The sequence below is a fragment of the Pinus tabuliformis genome, chromosome 3_1 (assembly GCF_031772625.1).
Source record: "Pinus tabuliformis cultivar Carrire ecotype Pingquan chromosome 3_1, CPIR1, whole genome shotgun sequence".
In the NCBI taxonomy this organism is placed as follows: Eukaryota; Viridiplantae; Streptophyta; class Pinopsida; order Pinales; family Pinaceae; genus Pinus; species Pinus tabuliformis.
The window spans coordinates 414868930-414883157 of NC_142301.1; the positions used below are offsets into that span (position 1 = coordinate 414868930).

Here is a 14228-nt window from a genome sequence, read left to right on the forward strand (position 1 = left end):
CTACCTTCCAATCATAAACTTACCATGTGCAAGTGTTTTTACTAGACCAAGGGAGTAGATATGGCAGAATTAGTCAATATAAAGCATAGTTGGTAGCCAAAGGTTTTCCGAAGGTACATGGTGTTGACTATGATTATAATTTTTCTCCAGTGATAAAAATGGATTCCATTCAGCTAACCCTCTCCATTCTTGCAACAAGACAGTATGAGGTGCATCATATAAATGTGAAGAATTCCATTCTTCATGGTGATCTTGAGGAGGAAATATTCATGGAGTATCCATAGACATACATGTAAAATTCATCTCTAGTATGCAAACTAAAGAAGCCTCTCTATGGCCTCAAGCAGGCACCTAGAACCTAGTATTTAAAGATGGATTCCTATTTGTAATCTCAAAATTTTGTACACTGCAAATCTGATTCTAATGTTTATTTGTTGAAGAAAATTGACTCCTTGTTGATCATAGTACTCTATGTAAATGATCTTATGATAACATGTACTTTAGTTTCTGTTATTGCCAAGAATAAAAATGCATTGCATAAGTAGTTTTCTATGATAGAGATCTATCAGAATGATTTTGGGATTATCATTTCTCAACTGAAGTATGTTAGAGATATTTTGGCATGATTTAACATGAGTGACTGCAAGAAGAAATTCCTAGATGCATGTAGGTGCCACATGAGTTACACTACAAAGTTGGAAAGTGCATCCTTCGATATGTCCAGGGGACAATCACCTATGGAATTCATTAAGCAACAAATTTTTCTTTGGATCTCATTGGGTTCACAGATTTAGATTGGGTTGGCAACAACCTTGATTGCAAGTCCACCTTCGATTATATACTTAATTCGAGATCCATACATATTTGTTGGTCAAGCAAGAAGCAAGTTTCCATTGCTTTATCATAAGTAAAGGTCGAGTATAAAGAAGCATTCAAGGTCACCATTTAGTCTATTTGGACGCAACATTTTCTTTCCAAGCTTGGTATCATTATCCATTATCTGACTGTCATATGTGCAACAATTAAAGTACACTAAAGCAAATAGGAAATTGAATGACGAGTGAATATCTTTAGGAGGAAAAGCAACAAAAGTCCAACCATTCTTCTGAGCATCATACATCACCACCTGTATTCTCTAGACAGAAAATCATAAATGAGTACAGCGCTTCTGGGCCAGTGCGGAAGCCAAAGTAACGTTAAAAAAATGAGATATATTCTTATTTTAAAAAAACATTTTATAATATTTTTTTCACCAAAATATTATCATGATACTTCTAATATGAATAATTAATGATAGAGATGTATTTTTATGTTAATATGAATGATTAATGATAGAGATGTATTTTTATGTTATTATGGAGTCAAAAATATTTTGATCAAAAATATTATTAAGATGATAATTATAATATAAATGATATATTTATTAACAAAAATTGATATCTCTATTAAATTAAACCTTCAAATTACATACTTAAATTCTCTATTTTACCCTATTTTACATAGAAATAATTTAAAGATACTGATTATTAAATAAAGTTTGCAGGTACGAAATTTTTAAAAACAGATATCATAATTCATTTATACTCTAGATAATAATATTTATATTATATTTTATATTGAAATAGATAAACCAAAATTTATCATTTTACACTTCATATCTATCTAACAAAATTGATGGCATGAACTGTAAATTCCTAATAGATATTCATAGAAATCTATCTGTACATGTTAAATGTCTCTATCAAGTAAAATGTCTAACAAGATGTCTCTATCAAGTAAAATGTCTAACAAGACGATAAATTATCTTCTTCGCTCTTTATTTAAAAATTATGAAGGGAAGGGATGGGGAATATTCATATCTCTATGGTTACAGTGCCCTGATAATAGTGACTGTAAAAACGAGGAAACTTTTGCACTACGTCCACTGCAATCCACTGCCCAGTTGACGGCTGAAAGACATAGGCGATCGGATTACCATTAGCCATACCACTCACAAAAATTCCATCCTTCCACGCTCCAGCACAAACAACATAGTTTATAGCTTTCGGAACAGAAGTTACGCACATCCAAAAGTTTTTGTGCGCATTGTACTTCATCAATTTTTTTCCCTTTTTAGAGATCACGTACAGGTTACCACATGTACAGACAACATGGCAATCCTCCCATATACATCTCCTTAAACTCCACATATTTTCCAGCGTGTGCCAAGTGCCCGCCTTCTCATCAAAAACTTCCGCGCTTCTTAAACCCTTACGCGAAAAACGCTGATTGTTTCCACTTATTACCATGAATTTCCCCTCTACGTAAACACCCACAGAGCTGTGCCGGTTTTGGGTCATGGGAGGCAATATTTCCCATCTGTCTTCTCCCACATCGTATGCTTCCGCAGTCGCCAGAGAGTTCCCGTGCTCATCTTGGCCACCAGCCACGTAGATAAGCCCTTTCGAAGAAGAAGCTGCACACGCGAACATGGTTCGACCCGTGGACATGTCAGCTCCGCGGCGCCATTCTTTGGACACAAAATCATAAATGATGACAAGAACCTTCAAGCGACTCGGCCTCTCCAATTCGTCAAAACATTCTCCAAACGCGACAAGCTTCCCATTCACAGAAACGAACTGCCACCTATATACAAAGCGTAAAGGGTTCGGGTATCCTTGCCGAAGAATAATGGCTATCGTTTCACAGGTGCCCTCACGAGGGTCGTATAAAATTGGTGCATTATAACAGTGACCAACAGTTGAGTGAAACAGACATATCAAATGTTGGGTCGTGCCACAGGTCTTTCTGTCCTCATAAAACTGCGCACTGCGCATCATTTCCTTCCAGCTTCTGCACACATCCTTCAACTCATCGTGTAATATGTAAGGAACGCGCAACAACACCTGTCGTTGGACATCAGTAGGAATATTTGGAAAATCCTCCATTACCGGCAAAGCTGCGGAGATGGATGACAATTACAGATGAGTGTTACCCTTGCTTCAAAGAAACCTTTAATTGATGTGTATATCGAACCATTTTGATTTTATTTATAAACTATGAAGTTGGTCGTTGTGTGAAGTATTGGCCGACATTATTCGTTACCATTTTTCTCTTTCGCCATCCATAACTATGGCACTGAAAGCAATTGCCATAACGCCAATATGCGCATAACTCAAATCTATCAACCCACCCCCGTAACATCTTTATATGTTTTTCATTTTCGAATGTAGGGTTGTAATTAATGTAAATGTTGAAGGTAAACTAAGCCCGTAAGGAAAATATAACAATAATAAAAGCATTAAAGATGCTATCTAATAAACATCATTTACATTTCCTCACTCATAATAAATACTATGTGATTTAAGATAACATAAAATTAATTCCATATAATTTAAATGGTTAGGCATAAAAACACTTAGTTCGCATAAAAACACTTAGTTCATAATACATTTTACATTGTTAAAACTAGAAAAATCATAAAACCTAGTTAAACAATAACTTTATTTATTTATTTTTGAAGTTAGGAATTTAATGCATTAGATTAAATAAGGACTATATAGACCAAAATTTTTCTACTTCTAGCTTTCTTGTGTTTCATAGTCATGATGTTGTTAAGACCTCGTCTTAGAACTAGAGCATCTTGTACATACAAACTTACAAAAACATGTTGGTTATGTAAGAAATAATTAGCTACACTTTCATCATTGTGTATTCTGAGAGTTTCATATTGAATTCTGAGATATTGTAGTTTTGCACGTTTTACCTGATTGTCTCCTTCATAGCTTAAAATGATCTTGTCCCATATTTCTTTGGCGGTTTCGAACTGCATAACCTTGACGAATTCTGATTGTGATAGACTCCCCAATAGAGTATTGACAGCCTTTGCATTTGTTTAATATTGTTTTTTACCTGTCGTATCTGTAGGAGTTGCTGATGGAAATGTGTATCCTCCTTCCACGATATTCCAAACTTCTATTCCAAGAGATTGAAGATAGCCTGTGGTTCTTACCTTCCAATAGACAAAGTTGCTCCCATCAAAGATTGGTGGCCTCATAGATGCCTCTTTTTCGTAGTTGCTCATCATGATAGATCTCCCTTCAAGCGATCAAGCTTCTTTTGAAGGACCTACTCTGATACCAATTGTTGGAAATAATACTAAGAGGGGGGGTGAATCAGTATTATCAATTTAATAATATTTCATTTCCATAAACAGATTTATATACACAACTTCGGTTAATGCAACTTGCGTATATACGCAACTATGTTTAGAGCAACCAGCGTACACCTTGTAAACTTATAATTTAGTCAGTTGATCTTTAATTTGTGTATCAGAACCATATAAGTAGTAACAGGTACAGTAAAAACAGATCAGACAATCACACACAAGAACACGATATATATGGTGGAAATCCAATGTGGGTGAAAACCTCTGGCTGCAATTCGTCTCTATCTTCTTTTAATAAGAAACTTCTTTTTACAATATTTTTGTATTGGTGCAGTCTTATACCAGTACGCATGCTTCTACCTGCAGAAGACTACAGCCTTCTCTCGTTCTCCAACTTCTCATGGAAGGGAGCTACAACCCCCTTTAGCTCTTGTACTAGTTGATGTACTAGTACATAGGTGTTGACCTACAGAAGGCTAAAACCTTCTCTTTTCTTCCAAGGACCGCGTTTCATAAATTTTCAGACTCGATCCATCAATAGCATCAATCAGATATCAAAATATATCTGCATCAATCAATCTCCCTTGCACTAACCAAAACTCAATCAAACAATCACTTCTCTGAATGTTGTAACCAGAATACAGTAATAGTACCAGAACCCAACCAGAACCTAGAACACTACAACAGTAAACAGAAGTAGCTAAAACATATTTTATGAGATGTACGCTACTTCAATATGTATAACTTGAGTGCATACACTGCTATATGAATGCAAACCTGCGTATATGTTGTTTTGAATTTCCGAACCAGCGTGTATACACGCCTTTGCTATATTGAACCTGCATACAGATCTGTAAAAGATTATTTACCCTTTTCAACTATTCAGACATCAGTTATACCCAGATCATCAGATTTATAGATCAATACATGCACCAAATATAAAAGGTCAAAATCACACAAACATACTTCTCTTCAAGCCTTAATATCTTGACCCATTAATAGAACTTATCCTTCTTCTAGCGCTCAGGTTCCTCCTTGATTCAGATCCAGTTATGCATCATAACCCAATCACCAGTATTCTAGATCTTGCTCTTCATTAGATATTCAATTCTTGAGTGCCTTTGCCTAATGATCTCCTCCTCCTTTTATAGTCTTAGGCCTTACTCAATACCATGGTCCAAAACCACTTAGAAGCAATACCTTGGACCAAATACCTGGGTTCAATACTTCGGTCAAGATACCTTGGATCAATACCATGGGTCAAAATACCATGGACCAAAACCAAGTTTTCCAACATGTACGTGCTTTTCCTTGCGTGAAAGTGCGTGTATACGCATACGCGCCTTTTGGTCTGCAATCCCACGTGTATACGCAATTTGGTCAAGGGGAACTTGTGTATACCTCTTTTTCTTTCATTCTGTGATCCTGAACTGTGATCTGTCATCTTAGTGAGTTTCCATCAAGGATAAAACTTGTGACATAGCGCCAAACCTATGTTCATAATGCCAACAACCACATCATGGGCGTAGCACGTAGTACCCATTTCAATTCCTCCAAACGTTGTTGTTCTAGCAACTCCCTTTCAGATCTATTCAAGAAAACATCTACCTCACTTAACCCATCATAAGTAGGAAGATCCCTCACTTCCGTTGATACGTAGTGCAACAATCTCATCATCATGTTGCAGTTCAGCGTGGTTACCTCATGTAATTGGTTCTGCCATCGCTCCATCTCTTCATCTGAATCCGATGTACAGGAGCTTTCACGCTCCCATGAGATTTGTCCATCCGCGATGAGATTTACCAAGTCTTGCTCTCGTGTGGTTATCTTGTAGATGCAGTTGATTTGAATTTAAACATGAACACAAGAAACTAGAAAGATAACCATAAACACAGAGATGCAACAAAAATAATACTTCATTTCATTAATGTAAAATACTGAAATATGCTTATAAACTGAAATGGAAATAAACTAGCTAGGGCGATGGTAGCTTATCTCTGAGAAGAGATGTGGTGGCTACATTCTTCTGAACTGTGTTACAATGAGGCTCAAAGGCATATTTATTGTTAAGAAACAATGGAAAACCCCAAACATCCAAAAACCTAACCCTAGAAGATGAAACGCCAAACTATGGGTCCTGTTTGGGTAAATTGGTACATCAACTCCCGAGGTCGTAACTTTGGCATATGATCTTCGTTTGACGCACATAATACATCGTTAGAAATATCTATCTGAGAAGTAGAACTTTGGGAAGAGCATGGACCGATGTTGCTCCCAGTTTTCCCAAAAAAATGTCATTTAGGGCCTCAAAACGGCTCTGGAAGTTCAGGACCTAAAAAACTGCTAAAAATTGTAAATTGTGCTACAATTAAGGAAACTGAAAAGGTGAAAGAAACAATGGTGGGGGTCCAAGTGGACTTGGCCGGTGGACATCAATATCCACCTGGATCATTCCTCCCACCTTAGGAAGCAATAGTCCCCATTGGTTGAGTTCCTCAATGAGATGAGGAAACTTCTGCTAAACTTGGTCCCTAGTGAGCCACTTGCCCTAGTGCAGAAGTCAGCCTGCTTTAACAACTCGATACAATTGGATATTCCGTTGGTGAGTGTGCTTGATCTGTGTGTCCATGATCCGATCAGTTTCAGCTTGTTCCATCCAATCTAGATTTAACTCTGTGGGTGTGAATTTTTCTACAATATCGGATGTGTCTAGTAAAGGTGGAAAGTATGGCCGAAGGTGGTCCACATTGAACACTGGGTGCAGGCCAAGGAATGGGGGAATGCTGAGCTCAAACGCATTGTCTCCCACAGCCTTGGTAATGGTGTAAGGACCATATCGGAGTGGTCTGAGTTTCCAGTATGCTCTAGTAAGGCGTTCCTTTTGCAAATGCAACCAAACATTTTCACCCACCTGAAACTTGTGTGGCACCCGATGTTGATCATGTCGCTACTTATACTTGGTATTTGATTTCTCCAGAATGTCATGGACCCGCTAGTGAATATGTTGGATGTGCTGAATGAATTTGTTTGCGTTATCTGTTTCGGACTGGACATGAGTCGAATCTGCGTGAGTAGCTGCAAATGGCATGGCCACATCAATGGGAGACGATGGCTGGAATCCCAAGCCCACCTGAAAAGGGTTGTGGCCAGTCGAGCTATGGAGAGCCCGGTTGTAGTTGTGCTGAACATAGGGGAGGCTCTGTCCCATCTTCTTGGATGCATTGAGTTGTACATGCGCATAATGTGTACGATCATCCTGTTGACAACCTCTGTCTGGCCATTAGTTTTAGGATGGAAGGATGTGGACTTAGTGAGTTTGGTGTCCGGCATCGACCAAAGACTGGACCAAAATGTACTAAGGAACCTACTGTCCCGATCTAAGATGATAGACTATGGGATCCCAAAGTGTACCCACACTCTTTCAAAGAAGATTTTAGTAGTGGCTTCTATTGTGATATTCTTCTTGCAAGCCGCCATAATCGCCAGCTTCAAGAATTTGTCGACGACCACAAAAACATAGTAATTTCCATGCTTATTGGATGGAAGGTTGGACATGTAATCCATGGAGATAGATTCCCAAGGTAGACTAGGGGTAGGCAGTGGGGTATAGAGGCCTTGTTTCTTGATGGTCGATTTGGCAATGGCACAGGCAGTGCATGATCTGATGTACTTCCCGACATCTTGTTGAAGATTTGGCCAATAGAAATACTTTTGCAGTACTACCAACGTTTTCTCAACCCCAAAATGCCCAGCAACCCAACTCTAGTGTGCTTCCAAAATCATCTTGGCACGCTCACTTGAAGGAACACAAAGGTGACCTAGTTGGCATAACAAGGCATCCTGGAGGTGAAAATCTGGAGCATGTTGACCCTCCAAGAGTGTCTAGTATGTGTGGCGAAATTCTGGGTTGCTTTTGTAGAGAAGTGGCGAATTAGAAATCTCGTGCCCACAATAGTTGATCACTGTGGTTAATGCCATGATCGGTGGTCGACTAAGGCAATATGCAACATTATTGTTGTTGCCCTTCTTATAATTGATATTCAAATGGAACTGTTGCAGGTATGTGGACCAATTCTGATGTCGATCATTCTGAAATTTCCATTGGGTCTGTATGAACTGCAGGGGTCGATGGTCCGTGTGGATGACTGTTTCCTTCCCCAAAATGTAATGCTTCCATTGCCAGCAGGCCTGCACAATTGTTATAGAAATATTTAGGCACTGCAACCCCAATCACATATGTCCATAAGCCAAGGGCTTCTGAGTCCCTAAAAGTGTTGTTTCATGCCCTAAAGGAACAAGGTCAGCTGATTACATCATCTCCCAGAAGTTCTCCACAGAAAACTGCTCAGAACTGGTCAAAACTGGACCATACAGATTGCCCAGTGCTAAGGGTGTGATGCATCTCACCTGCTCAGTGTAAAAAGTGTGATGCATACTAGAAAGCCCTTTTGTAGGGTGCGATGGGCGAGAGTAGACAAATGGCAAAGACAGTTTGCAAGGTGGATGATCATGGAATCTTCCAGAAACTTCTCCTATGACACTTGCCTCTCTGAATTCGCCCAAGGATGAGTAAGAGATCATCAATCTCCAAGTGGAATCAAGAACTATCAGAGAGAAGACACTAATCAAAATCCCAGAAGCTGACTCACCCCCTTGCCATCATCTATATATGGATCCCTCATCCCAGAGATCCAAAGGCTGGAATTTTGTATCTTGTAAGGAAGTGTTGTTGGTTTCCTAGTGGAACATCATAGTGTTGGGTGATTTAAGCTTTTCATGAGGTGAAGAAGGGCTTTCATGCTGGGAGGATGACGTTGGGTCAGATCAATGGGTTGTAATCCTCTCTTCTAATCTTTACATCAATAAAGCTATTCAAGTTTTCCTCCACATTCTTGTATGTTTGATGATATATGCATTTGTGTGGTCAATATATATCTGGTCCTATATTGTTTATGATTGTAGATCTCTGCACTTTGAAGGTATTATGTTGCTTTGACTTTACAGGTACTCTTTGAAGCGGAGTGGTCAAGGAAAGAGCAGCAAAGATCTGTCAGAGAGGAGAAGGAACAAGCAAGGAACCGAGCGAAAGATTGAGGTTGGTATTCTTTGCTCCTCCCCTATCTACTTCTCGTAAAGGAAAACGAAAGTAACTTTAATCTGTTTGTTTCTAAGATAGCTACCCGTCTTAGTGGGACTAGCAGCTCTGCATAGACACTAGATTTCCCGAAAAAAAAATGGCAACTCTACTGGGGAGCGAATAGCTTGTTTGCTTGTCTATATTTTTTTGCTTTATAAACGACAGACGGAGCCTGAAGTCAAGCCAGCTAGCCTTCAAACTGCATTTACTAGTGCAAAGTAGATCAATGCTGCTTTAGTCTATCTCTGGGTTTTGTTTATAAACTGAACAATTGATTTTCAAACATCCTAATTGCCCTGGTGGTGGCTCAAGTAGCCTCATTAGATCAGCCCCTGTGATTTGCATTTACTGACTATCATCAGCTCGGCCTAAATCCCTGAACTAAGCTGCAAACTGTGACCAAGAACCAAGTTGAAGTCTCGTCCCTGGACCATCGCACCCTCTCCTCTTGGGAATCTAGATGCATCGCACCTCCCGTGTGCAGTAGGGGCAATGCATCGCTCTTTCCCTGTGTTACAGGTGCGATGATTAGATAAGACCTCTTCTGCTTCTAGATTTTGGTTTTTTCCTCACTCTCTTTAGCTTTATTCAGGAGTTTTGATGTCTGTGATCAGTATACCACTGTGGAAACTCCCTTCCTTTGCATGATTCAGCCTCCATAGTACAAAGAACTGTAAATGTTTTTATGTATTGTTCACCATTTACGGTTCTCCTTTACAAAGAAGTAGCGTAATCAAACTGTCGTCTTTTGATTTGGAAGTGTCGCAAGTGTCGTTTTCAGTCAAAGAAAAGAATCCTACTATTCTTGATGGTCGATTACACTGTTACTCTTGTATTTGATTTGAATTAGTAGTTTTTCAAGTGTCGAAAGCAGTTTTCAATTCAAAATCGCAAAGTGTCGTCATTATCTTCCTTTCGTCTTTTGAAAAGAAAATCGTTAGTACTGTCACTTGAAACGATTCAGATTTGTACTTAGCATTCTTTTTGTCATTCACACATTAAGAAAGCGAAAACAAATACATGCATGTGCATTTTCATTTAGACTGCTTGTTGATTTTGATTTAGGACAGTGCATCTAGTGTGTGCTCTCTGCTCTATGTTGAAAGAATCCCGCTTCTCTTTCCTTAGTAGCTAGGATTTTCATTGCAAAAATAAGATTACATGATTGTTTATCATCTTAGATTGCATTTTAGGAATTATATATCTACATCACGTAGTGAACCTGAAAGGAAAACTTCTTAAGAAAGATCAACTGTAAAATAAATTCAATGAACATAAAAATGATTTGGAACCTAACGCACAACATTTAGAAGTCTAGGCTAGAGACGTATCCCAGCGTCGTAAAGCCTGGTAACTATCACTTTCATCGTAGGTTGGGTGATTCCTCCTCTTTGAGATGACAAGTGCCAGTACGGACTTGTGCTCCCACGTATTGTCGAGTATATATTAGGAGACCACAATAGGCTATATCCTTTATCCTTAGGAAGTGGTGTCTGTCGTCCTATCGATTGCAATGTACTGAACACAGCATTCGGGAAGATTGACTGTCGTACCGTAAAAATTATTTTGCAGTTTTGCGATTGGTTTGGTAATCCCTCTGTCTAGATTTCAAGAGTAGTCTCTTTCGTTCCTCTTTAGACTCCTTAAAGGAAAAGGTCCATCTGAGCACTTTTCACTTCCGACTCATTAAAAATCGAAGACGACTAGAGTCATCTTTAGCTTTTTCTCAACTCTTAAAAATTGAAAAAGCAAGTTGTGGCAAAGCATCTAAAATTTATTTTAATCGGAATAACGTCACTGTTCCCTCATTGGTCTTAGGTTGAGAAAAATGGAGTCCACCAACCAAGGATTTCCCCTTTAGGGAAATCCTAGTCCTTTCTTCCCTTGGGGAAATGTTGGTGCACCTCATATGGCCACATTGTCCCTCCCAGGACTAACAATCGGCCTGCCAATATGGCTCTTCTCGACCTCTCTCATTCAAACCTCCGCGATTCCTGAGCAATCAAGTCAACAACTAGATGATACTAAAGTTACCCCCCAACCTTCTGCTTCACTTGTTTCTCCCTCCCCTCCTTCCTCTTCGCTTGGTGAAGGTTGTAAAGCTAAAAACCAAGTAACTGAGAAGAAGAAGAAAGGGAAGGAGAAAAAGAAGGAGCCAAAATCAAAAAGGGGAAACTGTGCATCATTTAGCGAAAATCCACACACTGCACTATCCAAACCCAAATCCACATGCATCATTTGCAAAGGGGATCACTATCATCGAGATTGTCCTTGCATCCCTCGGATCTTAAGGGACTGGTCTCCTCATTTGCATAATCTGGTGTCATCAACCTTTGACAATCATGTTGAGAGTACACCATCAACTAGTGAAAACGAAGTCTTTGGACAGAAAGGAAAATGTAAATTTCCTTGCAAACTGTGTGAAGGAAATCATGCCATCCACCGTTGTCCCTTCCTGGATGAAGCTAAAAGAGTCTTAGATAACCGTCTTGCTTCACCGCTATGGTTTCCTCCTGGGTACAAGAAACTCTTGCCGAGTCTATCGCTAGTTGAAAATCCGACTGACACAACTTTGTGGTCGGTCGAAGCATCTATCATTGAAGATAAACCCTCTGAATCCATACCAGACGAAAGTCAAAATGTTGAGGTGGCAGCCGACCCGGTCTTGTCTTCGGAACTTCCTTCTTCAGATGATACAGTCACCGAAGAGAATGAGAATGACACCGTTCAAATTCTTTTCGTAAACACAGACTCCGATGAACATGGGGGAAATCTACCCATTCCTTTACTGCAGGAAGGAAGTTCATCAAGGTCATATGCGGCCATTTATTCGGTCCCACCTCCAAGCAACCTAGTTGTTTCCTTCGACTAGAATCTACTAGGCAGACCCCGTCTACCGTCTAATGTACCATTCTGAATCATTGTACAAGCTTACATAATGGTCATGGTTGGTACCATCATAGATGAAGGGGCTTCTGTGAGTATCCTTTCCTCAACTTCTTGGAAAGCACTTGGTTCGCCATCGCTTCTGTCTGAGATGCGAAATCTAACATACTTTGACAAAGGAACCAGTCGACCGTTAGGGATCCTTCCAAGTTTGCCAATAACTTTGAGAGGGAAAACTATGTATCTGAACATAATGGTAGTCCAAGGACCTTTAGATTATAATCTGCTCCTTGGGCGTGACTATATTTATAGCAGGGGAGCCATTGTCTCCTCACTCTTTCGAGTAATGTGTTTTCCGCATGAAGGCCGAATGGTCCAGCTCTTAGACCAGATTTCATTCCCCGGCTCACACATAGTTAATAGTCAAATTCCATCCCTAACTGGTCTTTTCACGTAAGGAATGTCTCATCAATCTCCAGTCTTTCCACCTGAAGAACGTGAGTAATTCGGTGGCCATGACTGAAACCCAAGGGGCATGCACCCTAGTCTACTTCGGCAGGGAAACTTCAGGTATAGGGTAGGTTTCCGCGTAGGAATATGACTATTTTGACACGCCCATCCGTTTAGGAAAATGGGGTTGGACTGGAATAAGATACCTCCGTTAGAAGGTAGGCCTTTCCCGATAAAACAAATGTTTTGTCTACAAATTGAAGGGTAACCTGGAAACTCTATTTCACTATACCTGGGGGCATGCAAACCTTTTTCCATGCAAGTCAAAAGCGACCAGCGTAACGCTAACTTTATAGTTTCTGCTAACTTCAACTGCTTAAGTTAGGTGATTGTTCAGATCGACCATTCACCTTTGCAGGGGCCAAATGGTGCCAGCAAAGTAAAGGAAGAGTTTTCCTACCTAATCTTAGTAGTTAATTAAACCCTAGTATAGTATTTGGTCGTTCCTAGCTTGCATAATAAAAGGATCCGGAGCAAAGTTTCGAATGGTGCAAGCTCCCTAAAAATTGAACCTATCGATGAGACATCCTTATTATACGACTGGCACGAGCAGTTTTTATGCGAAGTTCAAGCTCGTTAAAAATTAAACCTAAGCAATGAGCAAATGTTCCCCCAGAGTTTAAGCTCATTAAAAAATGAACCAACCTCCGGTAAATAACCATTGCGAATGCATTATCATCAGCTTTTGAGCCCTAGTTGTGTTCTTACCATCACCTCCACTCTGATTTAGCCGATCATACGCCTCCATTTGATTGTTTACCTTTTTGAGGAACAACTGCGATGAGTGATTCTGTTAGCCATCCTTGTGACACTACCATGATTTGAAAATTCCAAACCTTACCTGGAATCAGCAGCTACCCGAAAATATCACTCGTTCCTCAAAAAACGAGTCTCCTTTAAGCTCTTTTCATCTGACTCATAAAATATGAAAAGATTGCCGAGCAATTGGCCTCTCCAGCTCGTTAAAGCTATCAGAAGTGCTATCCCTCCTCTAGATTTTAATCTTTTTGGACCTGAGGGATTATTACACAAAAAGATCGAGCGCTTGTCTTGTTCGGCTCGTTAAAACTATCGAAAATTCATCCCTTTCGTATTATTTTATACTTTTTCGGACTTAAGGGATTATATGATGAAAAAGGATTACTGGAGTTTCCTTTCCGTCCCTTTTCAGACTCTCTAAAATTGAAAAAGGACCGAGTTGTATTTGTCATTAAACTCGTTAAAACCAATAGCGACAAACTTGTCCATAGAGACAAGAACGAGTTTCACTATCGCTAGGCTTGTTAAAACATAGCAACGGGTTTGCTCGAAGGGAAAATTATAGAACAAGCATATGTTATCCTCCTCAAGCTTGATAAAAATAAAGAGGTACTAGTCAGCAATGACTGGGGAAAATTGGGAAGAAAACTTGAAGAAACTTTATTCGTAGCGAGTCGCTCTTGAGAATGACACTTTCACTCCATCACCATGATTGAGTCGGGTTGGGTTATTCCGTTCACCGGTCATACTACCATTGGTCCATCGTACCATCCATATTTGGGGTTAACG

At 39.6% G+C, this 14228-nt stretch overlaps 1 protein-coding gene across 1 annotated transcript; it reads right to left on the minus strand.

The window, feature by feature from the left end:
- Window positions 1-1853: 1853 nt before the first annotated feature.
- On the minus strand, window positions 1854-2927 carry LOC149187493 (F-box/kelch-repeat protein At2g44130-like). Its single transcript, XM_089409683.1, has one exon. The coding sequence runs from the start codon at window positions 2925-2927 to the stop codon at window positions 1854-1856; it is 1074 nt and encodes a 357-aa protein (XP_089265809.1).
- Between the last annotated feature and the right edge of the window lie 11301 nt (window positions 2928-14228).